Source organism: Squalius cephalus (assembly GCF_949319135.1).
Source record: "Squalius cephalus genome assembly, chromosome: 6".
Lineage (NCBI taxonomy): Eukaryota > Metazoa > Chordata > Actinopteri > Cypriniformes > Leuciscidae > Squalius > Squalius cephalus.
The window spans coordinates 48,998,532-49,022,067 of record NC_137127.1 but is presented as its reverse complement, the minus strand read 5'-3'; the positions used below and the strand labels follow the sequence as shown (position 1 = coordinate 49,022,067).

Genomic DNA, 23,536 nt, shown 5'->3' with positions numbered 1-23,536 from the left:
GCTCATATACGGCGTTTTGTGAAGGGCCAGTGTCGGCTAAAAGCAGTTGTACTCGCGCTGGCTCATATACAGCGTTTTATGAAGGGCCAGTGTCGGCTAAAAGCGGTTGTACTCGCGCTGGCTCATATACAGCGTTTTGTGAAGGGCCAGTGTCGGCTAAAAGCGGTTGTACTCGCGCTGGCTCATATACGGCGTTTTGTGAAGGGCCAGTGTCGGCTAAAAGCGGTTGTACTCGCGCTGGCTCATATACGGCGTTTTGTGAAGGGCCAGTGTCGGCTAAAAGCGGTTGTACTCGCGCTGGCTCATATACAGCGTTTTGTGAAGGGCCAGTGTCGGCTAAAAGCAGTTGTACTCGCGCTATAACTTACGGTATAGCTGTGTGTATTTACCATCGGCCCGAGTTCGTTTTGTCACAAGCGGGCCACTTGAAAAAAGGTTTTGGCGGTTAATTTAAGTCCTGAGGAAGATCCTGCTGCAGGCTGCAGACGCAGACCAACGTTTCGAGAGGAATCATTCATCTGAAAAAACGAGTAAGTAATTTAATTAATTTGTTGTTATAGTGCTGTTTGATGTATTAATTGTCAAGATAAATATAGTGTTTTTATATATATATATATTTATATCTAACGTTAGATCAGATGTTTACGATGATAATACGTTAGGCTACTTTAGAATATCCATTCGGTCCCGGAGAGAGTGTTGATGAGCTACGGTCTCTTTTTAGGATAAATTTTAGGGTTTTTATTAGAAAAACTGCTGTGCTGTATCCAGTGCAGATTTTGGCTAATGAAATGATATTGAGTTATATTCCTGTGCTCAAATTTAGTCAGTCAATTCGTCTTTTTCAACGAGTGATTAGTTCATAGGAGTCGAATCATAGGAGTCGGACTACGCTTTCGGCGCCATAGTTCTCTATACAGGCGACTCTTTCTGATTTGATTCACTAACCTCTCAAAAGAGTCATTTATTTGTGAATCGAACTACATTGACCACAGTGTAGCCTACTAGCCTACACCCGCGGATACAACGTGTAGGATACAATCTGAAATAAAAAATAAGATTTATTTGGTTTTAACACTCCTGTGGGGAACTCCGAAACGGAAAAGCGTTATAGATACATAAGAGAATCTGCTAAATAAGTGCAGCTTCTTAATTCATTGTCTTTGGCACGTCTTGTGTTCTTGAATGTAGCGTAATCTGCTTTATTTGATTTATTTATTGCGTAATCTGCTTTAGAGCAGGTGCATTTTAGAGTTAAAGAAAAATGTAATGTAGGTTTAAACGTTAATGTAGGTTTAACTATTACATTAGTTAAGATGGACTAAGAATGCACAATACTTAAGCATTTATTAATCTTAGTTCATTTTCATTTTGACATTTGCTAATGCATGATTAAAATCAAAAGTTGTATTTGTTAAGATTAGTTAATGCACTGTGAACTAATTTTTATTATACATTTTTATTGTATTTTTATTAACTAATGTTAACAGATTAATAAATACTGTAACAAATGTATTGTTCATTGGTAATGTTAGTTAACACATTAACTAGCCTAATTTTAACAATTGAGACCATTGTAAAGTGTTACCGATATTTTAAACTGCTGTGTGAACTCTGGCAACAACATTTGTTAAACCTATGTGCTTAAACTAATGCTTAAGATGTAATATTGACCTCACAATATCTATTCCTTTATTTTAAAGATGCAGTTCAGAGAAACCCTCACAGCTAATGCTGCTGAGATGGAGATCGAGGGATCATGGACTGGCAGCAGATCGAGGGGCAGACACAAGATGAGTTTAAATCTATTTATATATACATAACACACTCTCACATTTATAAAATTCACATCTGTTAAAGGATTGTTAGGCTGCATAAATTCGGTCAACCAGAACCGTAAACACTTCCCATAACACTGAATGTACTTGTTACATCGTAAGAAGAATGGCATCTACGCTAATGTTAGTCTCTCTGTCTCAGTCTTATCCCAAGGTTACTGAATTCAGCCAGATCTAGTCCATATCCAGACCAGATAGTGGACCTGGACCCTCAGATGACCAAAACAGCCCTGAATGCCAGACGAGAACATCACAACTAGATGAGACCTAGAAACAAACGCCGTGAAGACCTCGTTGACACAACAGTCCTCGACACATTCATCGGATCAGATCCACGACAGCCAGACCAGTCCTCCGCACAGACCCAACGGCCAGCTTCTTTCACATTGGAGCTGTGAGTGTAAATTTTATTGTACAAGTACAAATATCTATTGTACAAGTTCTCAAATTCACATCTACATGCTCTCGAGTTTTGCTACTCTTTTACCTTGATGTAATCTTTTCCAACCTTCAAGCAAAAGATGCTGAATAAAATACTCTGAATGATATCAATCCACAATCTGACTTGTGAAGCGGCCTGGAATCATAACACATACACCATGTTTGTTGTTTGATCAGAAGAGAACTGGCCCTTCGACTGAGCCTGTTTTTCTTTCTCCATTCTGTCACTGATGGACTCTGGCTTGCTTAGTTGGGGACACTTATTCTTAATAGTATTGATCTGCCTACATTGACACCATTATATGAGAACTGAACAGAGCTGGACGATGACATCACTGTTTTCCGCAGAGCTGCTTAATAATGAAAATGAACTCTTTTTATAATTGATATACTTTATACAGTTATTGAACAGAACTGAATCAACACTGGACTGAATTCAGCTGAACAATGACACTATTTTCTTTTTAGAGCAGCTTTACAGCCAAATTGAACTGTTTGCATCATTGATCATTTTCCTGTTTAACCCTGTAAAGCTGCTTTGAAACAGTCATTACTGTATATAGCGCTATATATTTAATGGTGACTTGACATTTGCAAAAGGAATTTATTTAGTGTTAAAGAGAGTGAAAGATAGTTTGTGTGTGAAAGAGTGATGTTTTTCTTTTAATCATATACAGTAAATATAATTTACTTATTATTTTGTAGTTTAAAAATTGTGTTGTAAATAAATGTTAATAATGTATTTGTTCATTGTTAATACATGCTTATGTTAAAGTGGATTTGTTAATTTTATAATAAAAACCCTTAATCTTTTTAAATGGTTGAATTTGTGTTTCACTGCCAGTTTCTGGGCCACATCTGGCCCGGGGACCCAGCCGACTCTCAGCCAGTTCTGTCTTACAGTGCCTGGGCCAGACCTGGGCCATATCAATAAATGAGAGTCATTTTACAGTGCCTGGGCCAGACCTGGGCCATATCAATAACTGAGAGTCATTTTACAGGGTGTGGGCCACATCTGGGCCATATCAATAACTGAGAGTCATTTTACAGGGTGTGGGCCACATCTGGGCCAGAGGAAGTTGTCCGTTTTCAGTGTATTGCGCCAGTTTTGGGCCGGGGACCCAGCCAGAACTGGGCCAGAATTGAAGCAAGGATGAGGCCCAGAGGTGGGCCAGACAAATTTTGCTATGTGGGTTTAGTCGGGCTTAATTGCCATTTGTCTCTGCACTTGCACAGACGTGAACCAATCAGGCTTCAGGATTTGGAGAAAACAGGAGTTTTCCCCCATAAGCGTCAGTTAAAAACTGGTGCAACGCCAGTGAACCATATCGAAAGGGAACACTCGTTATTCAATGTTTTCTTTTGTAACATTTCTTTACGAAACAAGCATGACACTCACTGCTGTTAAGAATTCACTGCAGTTTGTTACATGGTCCATGTTTTTTTATAGATGGCAATGAAACTGAAAGACTAACACTTGTGTAGGTGTTCTTCTACATCTAATTGCTTTGATAGTATTTGATTTTTTTTAGATATGGTTAATATTTCAATATTGTATTACTGTAGAAATGTAGCAAATTGCTGTTTTAAGTTCAAAACCTAATTTAATACAAAACGAAAGGAGTATGTAAACGTGTAGATTGGCATGTAGATTCCTAGAGTTTTGGTGGTGATTGTGTAAAATAATTCATGTAATTCTAAAATGCCAAAGCAATGATAAATGATCCTCAGTTTATCCCACATAGGCTGATGTTGTGATCACTGTGTTTAGAGTTTTGAAAAAGGTAGAGAAATTGGTCCTAGTGATTGTAAAAAAACAGTATATTATAAACATCTTTCGCTTATACATTATGTGCATCTATCACATTGTTAACTTTTGACAGGTGCTACAGTGTGTTCATTATGTAATAAAGTTCTCCTAGAAATGTTCCTATTATGTTATGTGAAAAATATAACATTAAATTATGAACATTTTATTATATTAATTTAATACTTATTACATTATTTGCAGTTATTACATTATGAGTTGCAGCAAAAAAAAAAAAAATGTTTGTAACAACATGGTAGTGCGCAAATGATGGCAGATTTTTCATTTTTGGGATAACCACAAAAAAAAAATCCCAAGTTGGTCTAGAACTCTGACATGTTTTCATCCAACAGCTCAGTGCATTTACAAAGATAAATATACAGAGAAAAAATATACAGGATAAAGTTATATAAAGATAAACCATAACCCTAACCGTTATTGCTAGAAATACAAAGACACTAATAACTACATCTATCTACCAAGTGAGAACATTTCCTACCATTCTCTTGGTTCCACAGCTCGTCAGAGAGAAGGTGGTGGTCACATGGGTTGTGTTGTAAAACACTGGGCATGCCGGATCATTCAGCTGGAGGTCAGAGACATGAAGATTCTCCAGGAAGGACATGGGCAGCACTAGAGACATCTGAAGCTCCCGCTCCTTGCATTTCAACTCTGACAGGCAAATAGACATGAGAAATATTCTTACATTTGGAACAAAATGAGGGTGAGTGTCACGGTGGGTTGCAGGAAGGCAGACGGAAACGAGGATAAAATTCCACAACGAAGGTTTATTAGTAATTATACACAGGACGGCAGAACAGGTAGCAACACACACACTAAATAAGACTGAGATCAGACCTGGGGCCCGTTCTTCGTACGTCGCTAACTCAGATAGCTGGATTTAGATGTTTACGATTTGGCATGATCTTGGATAGTTTGGTTCTTCGACGCTCATCCTGGACTTGCTGTCATAGCAACAGGTGCGCAGGCTTAAACCTGCTCGGGAGCAGCTTATTTCATGTAAACAGGATTAGACTGCGGCTTCATAAGCGGAGCTGATACGGGAAGTCCAGCGCAGCGCGATAGTGCACTTTCTGAGATATATTTTTTTTTCTTGTGACTCGTGAGATTGTCGTTTACATTATTCATTTGTTGGAAACGCACATTTATTTTCGACTTGTCGGAGTCGGGCTTTAACTACAGCACAAACTGTTTGCATTGCCCTAAGATTATTTGCGAGTGGCTCTTTCCTTTACACTATTGGAGATGCGGAGAACTTGATGGAAAGTGCTGTCTGTCATGTCATTTGGAGTTTACCTGGCGCTTTTAGGTTTAAAAAACAGTTTTAGGTTTTTTTGTGGCATTTCCAAGCCACTTAAAGGGGTCATGACATGAGAAACCAAATTTGCCTCGATCTTTTGGTATACAAGAGGTCTTTGTACCATTAAAACGTCCTGCAAGTTTCATAGCTTCAGACGTCCTCCCCATTATAAACGAATCATTTATTTAATCAAGCTCTAAATACAGCTCGTTCTGGATCCATGGTATGAAGTGACGTCACGGTACGAAGTGACGTACCAGTCGTTTGCATATGACCGCCTCCAGCGTAGACAACTACGCTTCAAGCGCAAGATAACTACGCCTCATTTCATCATCGCATCTGTCGCGCGCTTCACATGTGTTCAGTCGACGTGCAGCGAGTGGGTCTGTTTACAAGAAGATTGCGATGTCACGCAGATGTGCTGTTCCTGGCTGTGGACAAACAACATGTTTGAATAATATACACTGCTGAAAGATCCAGACGTCAGGGGAAGATGGATGCAGTTTATTTTTTGCGGACGTCCCAGTCACGGCAGTGTTAATTTAAGCGTGTGTTCTCCACATTTCAAGGATGAGTGACAGTTGAGAACAATCGCAGTATAATGCTGGCTTTGCTAGAAAACCTTTGTTTGGACCCGTGTGGACTATTCTGGGCTCAACAACGACGACGCAAACTGTATATGTAGGCTATTTAAAACTTAAAACTTTTTTAAAATGTTAATTGCAGTTTAATTCATTATGAATAATCACCGTGTTTTTACTTTGTTTAACCTACTTATTGTTTTCATGCCCTGTAGGCTATTAAAAGATGTAGGCTGTCAAACTGACAAAATAGTTTCACACTTTCTATGTGGACGGGCTGATGCATTCTTAGTTGTGTTGATGGTTCATTTCCTCTGATTCCGACTCAAACATCATTGCAATCATAGATATCATATAAAGGCTAGATGTCTTAAGGCGGAGTCACTTCCGGCATCACCGGCGGCCATCTTAGGACAGGGCTCTGTGAATTAAGGTGAGTGAGCAGCACGCACACAAATCCTCTTATCTCGCTGAAATCTGGACAGATTTACAAACGGTTTGGTTTCTTACAAACGTTATTAACGTGGCTATAATTCTGAATGCTTAAACATTTTGAACATAATTATTCATATGTATGCAGTATAATAGCTACATCTCTGACGTTTATAACAAACCAAACCGTTTGAAAATCGGTAGAAAATTGAGCAAGTTATGGTTATTTAAAAGTACATGCACCATGTTATGAGTGAGCGAGCACCCTGTCGTAAGATGGCCGCCGTGTGCGGATGTCGAGCTCCATTGGCCAGCAGCGCGGACGAGACATCTAGCCTTTATATGATATCTATGATTGCAATCGCCATCGCCTCGCACGCATCACCCGTTACTATGGTAACGGTAAACACAGCTCCGCAAAATCCGCACGTTTTGACAAGGGGGCGTTAACAATTGATGCATAGGCACTGACGTTAGCCAATCATAACAGTGGGCGTTAACACTGAACTCTTGAATGAATGAAGGAATGAATGAAGGTTTATTCGGTTACTAAAACATAGGACAGAATATATGTACAGAAAATTCATTACAAACAAAGATGGTAACCGAAAAGGTGTAGGCTGAAGCCATGGCTTAGCTAACTCTTAAAGGGGAAACACCCCCAAAACAGACTGTTTGAATCAGAGGATGAGAAACAGGGTGGGAAAAGGTCATAAATCACTCAATTTTAAACGTTTTTTTGTCCAAAAAACTATAGTAATACTATAATTGCACCTAAGGGAACACAATAAAAGAAAAGAAAAAAACATGGCATGACCCCTTTAAGACCCAATGTTGTAAAGCAGTTTTTAATTTTTTTATTTTTAGGCGATCATAATTTTTTATGAAGATCATGCAATCATGACCATGCCGATTACAGCACATGTCACTCAGGCTTCACTTACGTGATTGGTACCATAGACTATATGCTAGACCATAGACTGCCATCAAGGCCTCAATGAAGGGGATTATGTGAACAGAAAGGGGGTTCACAATGTAAATGTGCAGCCCAGTTACTATTGTGATTCTTAATATTCCAGATTAGTAATATTATATCAAATAAAAAAAAAAAGGCAGTTGACTAAAATCTTCCATATCACAAATGTGAAAGCAAAATGGCCAGGATCTGTGCATGACTTAAGAATTTTCAGAGATTCACATTTATGCACATTATTTGAAAGTGGTAAGGAAAGTTCCACAATTAAATATCAAGCTCACTGTACATACACTTATGCTGATCCTAACAGAACTGCATTTTTTCATAGGTAAAGTCAAGTCAAGTTTATTTATATAGCGCTTTTCACAATACAGATTGTATCAAAGCAGCTTCACAGTATTAAATAAAATAGTACATCAGTGTTTGTTTCTAGTGTAAAACGTCCACGTTTGATAATGCTGATCAATAGTATCGTTGATTGATTAATTAAATTAAGTATCCCCAAATATCCCCAACTGAGCAAGCCAAAGGCAACAGTGGCAAGGAACCGAAAAACTCCATCAGGAGACCTAATGGAGAAAAAAAAACCTTGGGAGAACCCGGGCTCAGTCGGGGCCAGTTCTCCTCTGGCGTTTATGAACTAGAGGCTGGGTTGTAGTTTGAACTGTAAGATTAAAAGTATTATATGAATGCCTGACTGAAGAGATGCGTCTTTAATCTAGTTTTAAACTGGGAGAGCGAGTCTGAGCAACGAACAGTATCAGGAAGACTATTCCAGAGTTTTGGAGCTAAATGTGAAAATGCTCTCCCTCCTTTGGTGGATCTGGATATCCTAGGTATGACCAAAAGCCTCGAATTTAGTGATCTTAAAGAGCGCGATGGATTATAGGGCGATAGAAGATCTGTTAAATAGACTGGAGCTAAGCCGTTTAGGGCTTTATAAGTCAGTAGCAATACCTTGTAATTAATACGTGACTTTATAGGTAACCAATGTAGTGATGTTAAAATCGGTGTTATATGATCATATTTTCTTGATCTAGTAAGAACTCTAGCGGCTGCATTTTGAACTAACTGTAGCTTGTTTATTGAGGATGCAGGACAACCAGCTAATAAAGCATTACAGTAATCTAGTCTCGAGGTCATGAATGCATGAACTAACTTTCCTGCATCAGAAACCGATAGCATATTACGTAGCTTAGCAATGTTTCTAAGGTGGAAAAAGGCTGTTCTTGTAACATATGAAATATGATTTTCAAAAGACAGGTTACAGTCGAGTATAACACCCAGGTCTTTTACTGTAGAGGATAAAGTAACAGGACATCCTACGATGTTAAAGTTGTATTGTGAGAGGTTTTGTGGGCGGTTTTTTGAACCGATGATTAGTACCTCTGTCTTGTCTGGATTTAATAAAAGAAAATTACGCGTCATCCAATCTTTTATATCTTTAACACACTCTGTCAATTTGGATAATTTAGCGTTTTCATCCGGCCTTGATGAAATATAGATTTGAGTGTCATCAGCATAACAATGGAAACTAATTCCATGTTTCCTTATAATATTTCCAAGTGGCAGCATATATATTGAGAATAATAGAGGGTCTAACACAGATCCCTGCGGCACTCCATAGTTTACTGGAGTTATGATCGATTTTTCTCCATTTAAATAAACAAAATGATAGCGGTCAGATAGGTATGATCTGAACCAGCTTAGTGCTTGTCCTTGAACACCAGTATAATTTTGTAGTCGATCTAAGAGTATTGTGTGATCTATAGTATCGAACGCAGCACTAAGATCAAGTAAAACTAGTATTGAGATACAGCCTTGGTCAGAAGCTAATAGTAAATCATTTGTGATTTTAACGAGCGCAGTTTCAGTGCTATGGTGCGGCCTGAATCCAGACTGAAACTTTTCATAGATGTCATTTTCTTGCAAGAAAGAGCCCAGTTGGGCGGATACAACTTTTTCTAGTATTTTAGACATAAAAGGAAGATTTGAAATGGGTCTATAATTTGCTAGGTTATTTGGGTCTAATTGTGGTTTCTTAATGAGTGGTTTTATAACTGCCAGTTTAAATGTTCTTGGAACATAACCTAAAGATAAAGATGAGTTAATAATATTGAGGAGAGGCTCTTCCACTATAGGTAACACTTCTTTCAGTAGTTTAGTTGGTATAGGATCTAATAAACATGTTGTTGTTTTAGATGAAATGATAAGTTTATTTAACTCTTTTTGTTCTATAGTTGTAAAGCACTGTAATTGTTCTTGCAGGGTGATAATTGAGGCTGAATTATAAGGCGCGATTGAGGATTGAATGTTTACAATTGTGGTTCTGATGTTTTCTATTTTCTAACTTCATGAAATCATTACTACTAAACTGTAACGGGATATTTTGTTCAGGTGACATCTGTTTATTTGTTAGTCTAGCCACGGTGTTAAATAAGAACCTAGGATTGTTTTGGTTATTTTCTATTAGTTTGCGGAGGTGCTCAGCCCTGGCCGCTTTTAGGGCCTTTTTATAACGTGACATAGGGTCTTTCCAAGCGATTCTAAAAACCTCTAAATTAGTTTGTTTCCATTTACACTCTAAATTACGGGTTTCTCTCTTTAAAACACACATAGTATTGTTGTACCATGGTGTTTTACTTTTCTCTCTGACCTTTTTTAGTCTAATGGGTGCAACAATATCCAATTTTCCAGAGAGAATGGTGCTCATAGTGCTAGTTAGTTCTTCTAATTCATCTGTTTGTTTGGGTTCACTGAGCAGCTGAGACAGATCAGATAAGCAATTTGAAAAATTATCTATGGTGGATGGAAGGATTGTTCTGGTGATTATGACATGTTCCTGCAGACAGGTGTTTTATGACCCCATTCCCTGACCCAAACCAGTTACAATGCAGCTCTAGCCAGAACAAGGGCACACAATGAAATGAACTTTGGCTAACTAAAGGGAAGATTTCAGTGTCTGAGAAGTCTGAGGGTTGCACACCTGACAGGGCCTGTGACACTGTTGCATGTGCCATATTACACAACATTGCCACAAAAAAACACTTTTCATTAAATGTTTAATAAAAGACAAATATGCTTAGTTCCTTGAGTTTTATTTAAATTGTTCTTTGTAAAGAAAAGCCAGTGGTCAAGTGCCTGCAACAAGAGATATTGGACACATGCCTCATGCAACAAATAAAAAGGAAAAGTTGTCTATACTAGGGATGGGCATAATTAATCGACGATCGATAATTGATCGTTAAGAATTTCGTCGAGCACGTTTATTTGTTATCGATTAATCTAATGCAGGTTGCGTTGCGTAGTGTGAGTCTTGAAGCAATGGAATTAATTTTAGCGCGGAGGTACCTGTGCATCCCGGCAACGTCAGTCCCCTCAGAGCGGGTGTTTTCGGCGGCGGGACTGGCTGTCACCAGCGGGCGCGTCTGATCCCAGATCATGTCAACATGCTTTTCTTTCTCAACAGAAATCAGTAGACTGGTGCAGAAGTTCTATGGGAACTTCATGCGTTTTCTCAGATCGGATAGCTATCTGAATTATCAAAACGATTCCATTTACACCTGGTCACATAAATGTGTTTTTGCAAAACGGATATAAATCCGATCTTGAATTCCCGCGCTATATGCATATTTAAATTGTTGCACGTCACCGAAAGCAACTGATGAGCTGCATTTTATTGATCATCAGCGAAAATTTCTAAATCAAAGACCGCAACAAGATGCGGCAACAGCCCTGGTAAGATCATTTCGGTTCTTTACTTTTAATGCAGATGATTGTGTGTTGATGAATGACTTTCACTTTGATTTGCGATAGTTTGCACATTGGCTTGATGAATAGATGCTCATCTGTGGTGATGCGTGTTGAAGTAGCGTCGTCATATCTGGCTATAACATGACATATAGCCTATAACACGCTCTCACACGTTTATTTCTTAGCATTTTTGGGATAAGTCAAATTTACATATGTGGTTTCAAAAACCAGATGCATTTACTCTTGTCCAGTTTCGTCTGGAATGCGTCTCAGATCTCCTCCTGAAGTGGTGTGAGCGATCGGATTTAAATCCGTCTCGAATGCGTTTCTATCCGATCACAGAGAACGGATGAAGTTGCCATGGGTCTCTGTTTAAGAACGCCGGCTCGCAGCTGCAGGCTCCGCTGTTCTAGAGCACCGCAGGGCATCTTCAAGTCTACCGAACGTCCAGTTTCACTGCCACAAGTTGATCTTCTTGTAATAAAGATCTCATCGAGGACAAACAAACTGTATTTTTGTATTTTCATTGCATTTTTAATTTATAAAAAGTTAAAGAAATAATGAATTTCAATATAAAAATATTAATGATTAATCAATAGTCGATCGTTAATTCTCCCGACGATCGACTAAGAAAATTTAATCGAATGCCCAGTCTATACACTGCCCACCTGTAGGCCTATGTCTCCTCTGTGTGTGCAGACTCTTCTGTAGGCCTTTCTGTAGATGTGGAATCCTGCAACTTATATTGCAGCCATAAAGCATACAAGTATAAATGAAGTAAAGTTCTTTATGCACTTGCAGGTAGGCTAGTTCCTCCATATGACAGTTATCTGAGAGGGTTTATTCACTGTCCAGTGCAATGGAAACAAATGGACATTACAAAGTCTTATATTTTCTTTCCTTTGGAAAGTTAGAAAATGTCCACTTACTGCACATATTTCAGCCACCACTTTCTTGGGAACAGATACAAGTGTTGGTGTATTATGTAAAAGTGCACAAAAGAGGAAAACACAATGTCATTATAATGAACTACACTCGGGAAAAATGTGATCAATAACTCATGGCAAAATATGTTTACATTAACATAAGTTTATCAGTTTTCACTTTCACAAGTCAAAGCAATTCATCATTACTCAAGATTTAACAGTTGAAATGACTATACGGCCTTAATTTAATGCAGCAAAAATTATTTTACAGTGTAGGCTACTAAGATCTATATCTTGATTGCTTTTGTAAACAGACAACCATTTATTTAACAGTGCCTTTTATAAAAGAGACTATAATATAACTAAAAATTACCATTATGTAGAATATGTTTGTACTTCACTTTTATTTGTTCCCATGTTCTAGTGTGGTGACTCTGACATTACAATGAACAAAGTAATAATGCAATTATTAAAATACAAAAATATAGGCTAATAAGTGATAAAAACCATCTAACATGGCCACTTGAAAAGGAGGTTCTCTGCGCTTCTGTAATCCACAACAATCCGGTGCAACCAGGGCAGGACAAAACAGAGCAGCAAAAAGGGAATCACCGGTGCAGCACAGATGTCTACTTATTACATTTTTTATTTAAGGTGCATAACAATGACTTGACTAAAGTTTCGATGTAAAGTTACATCTTCATCAGAGTCCATCTAAAATGGCCACTTCTAACGGATTTAAATTGTCTGCTACTTTTTGCCATCCCTCTCTCCTGGCTTTTGCAGACTCTGAGGTGTTCTCTGGAGTTTTGATTAAACATTAAAATTCCGAATAAACTTCGACTATTAGTTCTTGCTCTGCTGAGGAGAAAAACTGAGCCGCTCTTTGACCACGCTGAACAGCCAATAGAAGCGTTGCTGATCATCCCCTTTTTAACCAGCGCATGAACGCACAATTATCTCAGATAACTCAATCCAGCTATACTAATCATATCCGGCAAGTGTGTTCGAAGAACCGAGTTAGCCAGATCATGATTAGCACGATGATATCATCTTGGATGTGTCATTTGATCTCGGATGTAATAAGCAACGTACGAAGAACGGGCCCCAGGACTGACAGAACATAAATACAAACACAGATTACACTGATTAGCAGAACACAGGGGAGACAGATGATGATGATGATGATGATGAACTAAAAACAGGTGATACGGCTGAACTAAATGACAGTAACCATGGATACGAATGAGTGGCGGGAAAAGAATAAAGGAAGACGTGACTACTTAAAATTCAAACAAACACTGACACGTGACAGTGAGACAGGCTTATAACAAGTGAGTGGACGCTTTCAAAGACAGGCCTGTGCTTTGACAAGTCATGAAGTTTTATACATATGAGACGGGTAGATTTGCTAGTGCATAGGTAAGTTTTCAGTTTTTTGTGTCATAGATTGATGAGTTCAGGTTTTAGTCTTTGGTTCTGTTCAAATAAAATGTTGCATTTTTTTATGACAGAAAGAAAGCCGTGCACACGAATCAATAAAAAATAAAAACAGAATGCAAAAAGATTTAAGAAAGATCATCAATCCACTATGGAAACAATGAACATCATTTGCTGCAGGTCACATTTTATCTGTCAAAAATCTGAAAGAGAGAGCACATCTGTAGTGTAGTGTGACGTATACACTGATAAAAGCAGGACAGTGCAATATTATGTTTTGATTCCAGTGTTTTTTGCTGTGTGACAGTTCAGTGTCCATGTGCTCTTTAATGAAGGTGTAGTTGGTTGCCAATTTCCTTATGGATGTCTGTCAGTGTTACTGTACGTATTAGATAAGGAATACTACAACACCTGAGGTGTATCTACAAAACGACTGGAGTCTGTATTGAATGAAGCGCTATATAAATAAAGGTGACTTGACTTGCACATTAAGCAGTACGGGCTGAAACTGTTGTGGAATATGACAGTGCTGCCATGCAAACAAATGAATTATTACCTGTTCCTGGAGGCAAAGGATCTGTTCGTGCTGAAAGAGAGTGATACTAGATTAATAAAGATTATAGGCATTTGACCTCCTATCGCTAGTTTTTTTAAATACCATGGAGTACATCAGCCTTACTTTGTTGTAGCCATATACACCTGATGCGAGACTGCAGGCTGTGAAACAAATAGAAGAGTTTTAACTGAGTTGTCAACCGTGAATTGGTTTTTATGAAGTATTCAGGTTGACTCCGTGAGCTCCTTGCTACCTCTGAGTATTTGCAGCAAAACAAATGGACAGCAGATGAGCAAACTGATTAGGACCTCTGACCCAGGACAGTGTGACGGAGCTCTGGGAACTCCTGCCTGTTTCCATTGGGGAGATGAAGAGGCCCGGTGGGCCAATCACAGCAATTTCAGACACACTGCAATGACAAAAATAAATAAATAAATCAACTGATACAATGACAAAAAAATGATCAGTGACTAATTATTATGGTGCTTGAAACTATCTTCAAGCCTCTCTCCCTTTACTCATAACAGTACTAATTATACGTACATATAATCAAACAGAACTGTGGCATTTCTGGCTTCACCAAACAGAATTGAAAAAATAAATAACTACACACTACAATGTCTAGTGTACAGACATTGATACACAAGTGTTCATTCTGGAAGGAGTGAAATGATCTGTAAAATGTAGGGGAAAGTGCAAAGAGATCTAAAGGGATTCCGAGTGAAGACGCTGTTACCTGACAAATAAATCTAGCCTGGATCATGGCTGGACAGAAACAGCACTGATGAGCTGGAATAGGAGGTTTATTTGGGCCAGCACTAGCCTAGAGGATATCTATCACAGCACGTGCAGAGGCGTGTGGACGTTTGTGGCCAGTAAGCTTTGCTGTGAGTGCAGTTGAGCACCATGACTAGGAAAGTAATGTGTTGTAATGGTGCCACTCTGACATATTTGATGAATATGGGAGGCTACAGAGACAGACCTGAACCAGAGGACCAGAAGTTCCCAGGTCCATAGGGCACATTGATGGCTGATTCTGAGACTGGCCAAATTATTAGAGTATTTTTAGTCACAACTGCAGAAGATTAAGCCCTCGTCCTAGACAGCAGCACATCTGACATTTACATTAGGGTCCAGTCAGGTGAAAAAAACATTCTGTCATGTCAGACTAATTTTACTGGATCAGGATTTTCTTTAAGAATGAATTTATAGATGTTAGGGTTTAAGAAAGAAGTGATTTGGGGCAATTCAAGAATCCAACTCCAACTGTACTTCAGAATGTCTTTGTGATGTTTTTGTGTTCTGCAGAAGAAAGATATTCATACAGGTTTGGACAACTGGAGGACGAGTAAATTACTGAATTTTCATTTTTGGCTAAGCATATGAAATAAGAATGACATTCCTTTCTAATGAAATTTGTATTTTCGGTAAATCGATTTGAGCATGAAACAGTACACGACTCAAATATAATGTCCAAATATAACTGTCCTGTCTGCGTACCTTGAGTCCACAGTAATATTGAGATGGACTTCTCCAAAGGGCAGGACGTGGATCACAGCGCCCCCTGCTGGACTTACTCCTGTGAACTCGGGCACAGTGGAGCAGTCGGCTCCGCCTCCAACTGCAATAACACATAACCAAGAAATCTATAGTAACACACAGTAAAACTGCCTACAAATGTGCATGGTTCAGCCCTATCTTACAGTATCTGTCTTCTTACTTGTGTACAGGGCTTGACATTAACATGCCGAATGCGGGTGAATTTCAGCTGTGGCGTGTTACACATCACTCCTACTAGCCACTTGAATTTTTTTATTTTATATAATATACGTTTTGTTGCAGTCTTTTAAAAAGGCATCTGAAATAGATTAAGTGTCATGTGGTGTTGTCAAAAATATTGATTTTTTGATACATATCGATACGGAAATATCTGAAACTCTTCCGCAGGATACACAATACTAGCTGTGTGTTCTCGCTGTCCAATCTCTCCGACAGCGAGTGACACAAACCCGCGTTCCCTCTCTCAGTCCTTTCGTTTGGACCGGATGAATATTGTTGGTGTTACAGGGCTTGAATTTCAGCGTGGGATTGCACATATTGAGCATAATATTACTCATTCCCCATTTTGTGCTCACACCCAAAGTTCGCGTACATAAAGTATTTTGGCTTTATAAAACACTTAGTTCCAATCCTTGATTCTGATTGGTCAATAGCTGTGCTTTATTCACGATAAAACCATAGACTGTAAAAAATATGGACAAAGCGTCTGTGACGTCACCCATAGACTTTCTGAAGAACGGGTTTGAAGCCGTTTATGGGGGGTATGGGCGGCGCCATCTTGGAAAATCTTGGGAAATCCTAACCCCGCCCACCTTCTGGCCAATCCATATATGGGTAAAGGATGCGAGTCCGGTTATTCCAAGTACAGAACAGCGAGCGTCACTCAGCTCCTCTGGTTATCTCTTTATGTATATTTTAGGCAACGAAATATGTTATAAAACACCATACTAACTCTTTTCGTTTTCATTTAAAGAAATCTTAAACATTATAGCCACACAAATGTGGTTCAGGCAACGCGTATTGATTATATTCACTGCATATAACGTTAGCCTATTTATAACAAAACGAAATATAAAACACAAACCTGCCTCCTTTTGTTTTAAATATAGGCTAATATAAAAATATTAAACATTTTAATATGGTCCAGGCAATGTGCATTTGTACTAAACAACAGATGTTGCAGTAAACAACATTACAGATCATATTCGTTGTATTAAAATTTAAAATGACAAAACTCAACCCAGTCTCTTTTTGATAAATTTCAGTTTTATCAATATTAGCTATTATAAAAGTACAAGTAAAAGGTAAAGTTACAAGAAGCTATACAAATAAAGCAAACAATTCAGTCAAACATACAAAGTCAGCGCTCTAGTCTAACCATACATCGGTAAAGTTAAATAGCTTATAAAGGGAACAAATTATAGATTCACGAGACCAAAGATCGCCCGTTAGATATACACAAGACGAATTATATCTCATGTTTAACCACTACAGAGACGCCAGAGTCAGCGGCAAACGTCAGAACGACTAGCCGAGGAAAGGTTGCTCCAGGCGGGGTACATGAGCGCCGGGTCATCGCTGGATCTCACAACCTGGATAAAAGTTTCATAAATCTTTATAAATAAACCACAGATTTGAGCTTTAAACAACTACATTCTCGCCTGAAAAACTCTTAAAACTACATTTCATGATACAGAAACAGTAGTATTATATTTCAACTGTTTTAAAAAAATGGCGCTTCTTATGTTGTCATTCTCCTTGGCGCAGCCTATGCGCGTTATCAGCTGTCAATCAAGCTGTCAATCAAAGTTAACCACGCCCTTATTTGTCATACATTTTATATCTAAATACGATCTAAACTAAAAAAAAATTCACCCCCCTCACAGTTGTCAGGCACTCGGAAGCTATCGAAAAATACAATAAAAGTCCATGGGACCAACCTGTAAAAACATGAATTTATGCTGTGAAAACGGACACTTTAACATGGGGTCTATGGACATTTGCTCCCCTTTGGGACCTGCCCCTAGGGGATTTTCGATGTATTGCAGTTTTTCGCACTTCCGGGTAGGCTTCATTTTTCAGATTAGAATGTTGCCGCTTGGATAAAACTCGGCTATGACCGCTTCACCCAATGGCTCTATGTATCACTACAACATCCCTAGCAACCACTCTTAGCAACTTAAACACGTGTGATCTCATTGATATATTGTTCATTGAAGATAGTGGAGTATTGTGAGAGATCGAGAAAGCGAGTGTGAAGTTACCTGCATTCACAGTAGACATTGCATTTTCCTTCAGGTCAGTCCTATATTCATAATAAAATAATCCGTTTGAATGTCCGCTGCCATATCTTGTCCTTTTAACAGTTAACCGTTAAGGGGTTTTCCCGTGCCTATAACGTTAGTCACCTGTCAGTTGCGTCTTCCTTCTCCGTGAAAACAAGTTGGAGTCTTTTCAATATAAAAGTCTTCTCTACCGACTGACTCATTCATAAGACAGTCTTTGCCGCCATCTATTGGAGAAATAATGTATGTAACTTCTGTTGCTGTTTACGGTCAGGGACTATCTTTTCCAGTGGAAGGAATGCTTTTAGTGATTTTACTTCACGAAAGTTGTATAGATAAATATTTTTCGGCTTTAATATTTGTATTGTGTGGCAACCGTTTTATAAAAGCAATAAGGTACAAGGCAAGTGCTGTATCTGAATAAGTAACGGCTGAAGGGGTCGTGCCTAACCACGCCCTTCAGCCGTTACTTATTCACGATACAGCACAGCCTCTTGTACCTTACATATAAAACAGTATAATGGGTCCGTGCGTCAGGCCTTAAAGTGACAGCAGCCTAATATACGGATGCCAAACTATGAGATAATATTAAAAAGATCTATATGGCAGTTTTTCACTATGGTATCGATGTCTAAAATGTGGCCAGTGAAAATGCTGAGTGGCTCGTAACTTTGGAAAACCACTAGGCACAGTGGCTGGTGAGCAAAAAAGTCTATGCTTGTGTACATACACAAATCTAAATATATTATCTAATGTTATATCTATATATTTTACATGTAAAAACCTTTTGATCCTTAAGGCTTAAGCTGTAATGCAAGTGTTGGCATACATAGGAACATCTTCAGTGCTGTTTAATGAAGTTAGCTGAGAGAATGTACAGTGTAGCTCGAGTTCTTACCAGAACCAGGAAGTATGACCATATTAGCCCGGTTCTGTCAACACTGCACTGGCTCCCTATTAAACATCGCATCAATTTTAAAATATTGCTGATTACTTACAAAGCACTAAATGGTTTAGCTCCACAGTGCTTGAGCGAGCTCTTAACGCATTATAGTCCTTCACGTCTATTGCGATCTCAAAACTCCGGCCAGTTGATAATACCTAGAATATCAAAATCGACTGCTGTCGGTAGATCCTTCTCCCATTTAGCACCAAAACTCTGGAACAGCCTTCCTAACATTGTCCGGGAAGCAGACACACTCTGTCAGTTCAAAGCTAGACTAAAGACACATCTCTTTGACCTAGCATTCACATAACACATTATAGACTTCTGTAATTCAGTGTTAGGCTGCATAGATTAGGTCAGCTGGAACCGGGAACACTTCCCATAAATCCTGATGTACTCGTTACATCATAAGAAGAATGGCATCTACGCTAATTTTAGTGTCTTTGTTTATCCCGAGGTTTTCCCGCAGCCAGCCGGATCCAGGCCGTATCCAGATCTGATGAAGGACCTTCGCCTGGACCCGATGACAACGCAGTGCTGAAGTGCCAACTAGTCTCTCCCTATGGAGGATCCCTTTACCACTCTACAGATAAAGCGCCGTCAGGAAACTCAATTCGCGTATCTACCCCGAAGTGATAAAATAAAATAAAATTCTGAATCAAAATTATAAGGAAACACCAGTACTTTGTTTAGGCTTGGTTTGTAGGGAATTACAAACCCTGCGCACATATATTCAAACGCACATAACTATAGAACCAGTTCTTAATGTGCATGTGAACGCCATCAGCGTTTCTCACAGGTTCACGTTTAAAGAACCGCTATAAAGCCACAACAATCTTACCTTAAATTATACGCTTATCTCTGTAAAGCTGCTTTGAGACTCTACATTGTTAAAAGCGCTATATAAATGAAGATGACTTGACTTGTTCAGAGCTGGAATCTAGGAAAATACTCAATTTTGATTTGACATAAATTTGAATATATTAAATTTCTATCGATTTTCAATATCAGTGTTATGGAAGCAAAGGAATTATTTCATACCTACTATTTTGTACTATTATTATAAAATACTTTATTGGTATACTGTATATATGCAGTAGTTTAGCACTGATATTTTTCAGTAATTATGTTGTTGAATGTGTTTATTTTGAAGGCTTCAAAACATAGTACTGTAATTCATTAGTTCATTGTGAAGACTGAGATGAAATGCTAACCTGTTATTAAGAGATGCACAGATACAGTGGAGAAAGGCTTTGCCTCGTTGTGAATCTGGTTCTTCACAGACGAAGGAAAATCCTCCACCATGATCTGTATTGAATACTGACCCAAATACCCTCCTCCTTCATACAATAGTGTACACGTCTCCTTTCAGGGTTAAAGCACATGGGTGTTTGCAAGAAACAATATAATAACTTTCAAATTAAAAAAACACTTGTAACTATTTAACTGAACTGAATATTTAAAGGTAAAGATGACTGACTTCATTAAGGCGCATAAATTCACCAAGGGCATTCTTCTCATAATGACAGCGAATCTCATCTCCATCCAAATCCATCACATTTACCGGGATTTCCTGAGGACAACCAGCTGTTAACCTGGTATACAGAGATACATGTTTCAAACATACAGTATGTTTTCTATGTGCATTTCTGAAGTGTGCTGAAGTGAAGGCTTTACCTGACTGGAGGAGGCAGCGACACATATGGAGGCTGGTTAATACTGTTAGTGTCCGATCTGACAGACAGATCTGCTCTTGAATATAGTGACACGGCTCCATCATATCTAAAGAGTGAACACAATATATTATATTTTATTCACTCCACAGGTCATTTACTTGGACAGTCTGTAATCACAAACCCGAGATGAAGAGTAGAGGTGTAGTTTTGAGGGATGGTTTTCTGCCACTGACGGAGGCACCAGCCGGGAGAAGGAAAAACTCCTTTCACAGGAGAAGAGCTGAGCTGATCGAGGCAGTTCACTTCATTACACACCTCATCCAGGGCTGGACAGGGCAGAGTGGACACCAGACTGTAATGAGCCCTGACCTGCAGGCAGAGACACGGCACTTTAACCCTATAAACCTCCTGCATCATATTCAGTGCGTAAAACTCTAAGACCCTTTAAAATTTCAACGTGGTTAAAACTTGCTGTCGGTCTTGGTGAACAGTTTATTAAAAAGGGTCAAGCTATTGTTTAATGAAGCTCTGTCTGCCACGCTCGCTAATGCCTGTCACTCCTCGACACTCAGGGTTGGGAGAGGAGTCTTCAGAGTCTTTTACTCGCCTTGGTGATCGAACCGCTGGCAGAATCTAGAAGAACAAATATTAATATTTGTGGGTTAACGGTAGCAAATAACCAACATAAGATTACCCTGTATGTCAACAATATTTTAGTTTTCATGGTGAATTCTGAAAACCAAACTTGCATCTAAAGTGTTTTTCATATAGCCTACTTTATTTAATGCAGCTACACTTACATCAATAACGCTATAAGACGAATGTTTTAAAAAATAAAAATGTGAATACAGAAATATAAAATGATGTTTAAAAGAACTCATACTTTAAATATGAAACTAAAATTAAAATTGCTTTTAGGTGGCGTTAGTCACTGTCTTAAGGAGTGAGTCAACAGGTTTGTTCAAGCACAGATTCATTTAGTAACGAAACACCCCTGTTTAGCCTCAGAGACATGCAACAACGTTGATATTCTGGGAAATCATGCTAATGTAATATTGCTTATTATATCATATAAATAAAAGGCAAGGCAAGGCAAGTTTATTTATATAGCACATTTCATACACAATGGCAATTCAAAGTGCTTTACATAGAAGAAATTAAAATAATAAAAGAAATAAGAATAATTAAAACAGTTTAGAAAAATAAAATAAAATACAGTACAAACAGTCGGACGAACATTGGCACAGTGCTCATTCAGTAAATGCACAGCTAAACAGATGTGTTTTGAGTCTGGATTTGAATGTGACTACTGTAGGAGCACGTCTGATTTCCTCTGGAAGCTGGTTCAGCATTAAAGCTAAAAGCAGATTCACCATGCTTAGAGTGAACCCTTGGTATTTCTAGCTGATATGATCCTAGTGATCTGAGTGATCTGTTGGGTTTATATTCAGTGAGCATATCTGCAATGTGTTGAGGTCCTAGGCCATTAAATGATTTATTTACCAGTAGTAATACTTTAAAATCAATCCTAAATTTAACTGGGAGCCAGTGTAAAGACCTGAGGACTGGTGTGATATGTTCATATTTTCTGGTTCTGCTCAGAATCCTGGCGGCAGCGTTCTGTATGAGCTGACACTGTCTTATGGTCTTTTTGGGAAGGCCAGTGAGGAGTCCATTACAGTAATCCACCCTGCTGGTGATGAAAGCATGCACAAGTTTCTCTAAGTCTTGTCTGGAAACAAAGCATTTAATTCTTGCAATATTTTTCAGATGATAGTATGCTGATTTAGTTATTGCTTTGACATGACTACTGAAACTAAGGTCTGACTCTAGGGACACACCGAGATTCCTGACTTGATTTTTAGTTGTTTGACCCCTAGAGTGAAGGTATGCGTTCACCTTGAGAACTTCATCTTTGTTTCCAAATGCAATGACTTCAGTTTTGTCTATGTTTAACTGAAGAAAGTTTTGACACATCCAACTGTTGACTTCATCAATGCATTGGCACAGGGAGTCAATGGGGCTGTAATCGTTAGGCGATAGGGCTAAGTAGATCTGTGTGTCGTCTGCATAGCTGTGGTAAGCAATTTGGTTCTTTCTCATTATTTGGCTCATTGGGAGCATATACAGGTTGAACAGGAGTGGCGCAGGAATTGAGCCTTGAGGGACTCCGCATGTCATGGATGTCCACTCAGACTTATGGTCACCTATACTCACATAGTAACCTCTCCCATCTAAGTATGACCTGAACCATTTTAGGACTATCCCAGAAAGCCCCACCCAGTTTTCCAGCCTGTCAAGAAGTATGTTGTGATCGACAGTGTCAAATGCAGCACTGAGGTCGAGTAGTACCACCACTGATAATTTGCCTGAATCAGTATTTAAGCGAATATCGTTTATTATCTTTATGAGCGCTGTCTCTGTGCTGTGGTGCGGTCGGAAACCAGATTGAAAATTGTCAAAGTATCCATTCGAGCATAAGAATTTGTTCAGCTGATTGGAGACAACTTTTTCAATGATCTTGCCTATGAAAGGAAGATTTGAGATCGGCCTATAGTTGCTTAATATGGTCTTATCCAGATTGCTCTTTTTCAGGAGGGGCTTGACAACTGCAGTTTTTAGGGAGTTTGGAAAACTCCCAGAGAGAAGTGAGGCATTTACCACTTCTAGGAGATCTGCTTCTTAACTGTTTAACACACTTTTGAAAAATGATGTGGGAAGTGTGTCAAGAGCGCATGTTGATGTTTTAAGGTGCTGTACAGTTTCTTCCAAAATTTTGCCATCAATTTCTTTGAAATCAGACATAGTAACTACTTTCTCAGGTGGTTTGATCTGTCTGACCTCAGTGCAACTCAAGGATGTGCTGATCACCTTTCTGATATTACTGATTTTCTCAGAGAAGAACGAAGCAAACTCACTACACTTGTTCTCTGAGAGCATTTCACTGGGAATCTGGCTTGGGGGGTTTGTCAGTCTCTCTACAGTAGCAAAAAGAGTG

The 23,536-nt window shown here is 38.8% G+C and overlaps 1 protein-coding gene across 1 annotated transcript in view; it reads right to left on the bottom strand.

Moving 5' to 3' along the window:
* Positions 1 to 23,536, bottom strand: part of LOC307159795 (uncharacterized protein) — a 75,310-nt gene that overhangs the window by 40,352 nt on the left and 11,422 nt on the right. The window contains exons 4-12 of the mRNA XM_079873409.1: positions 20,720 to 20,907; positions 20,540 to 20,644; positions 20,343 to 20,457; positions 20,077 to 20,227; positions 15,572 to 15,692; positions 14,325 to 14,480; positions 14,195 to 14,232; positions 14,072 to 14,101; positions 4,586 to 4,758 (exon numbers count right to left, since the gene is read on the bottom strand). Coding sequence (XP_079729535.1) covers positions 4,586 to 4,758; positions 14,072 to 14,101; positions 14,195 to 14,232; positions 14,325 to 14,480; positions 15,572 to 15,692; positions 20,077 to 20,227; positions 20,343 to 20,457; positions 20,540 to 20,644; positions 20,720 to 20,907 — 1,077 coding nt within the window. The remainder of the gene's footprint in view (positions 1 to 4,585; positions 4,759 to 14,071; positions 14,102 to 14,194; positions 14,233 to 14,324; positions 14,481 to 15,571; positions 15,693 to 20,076; positions 20,228 to 20,342; positions 20,458 to 20,539; positions 20,645 to 20,719; positions 20,908 to 23,536) is intronic.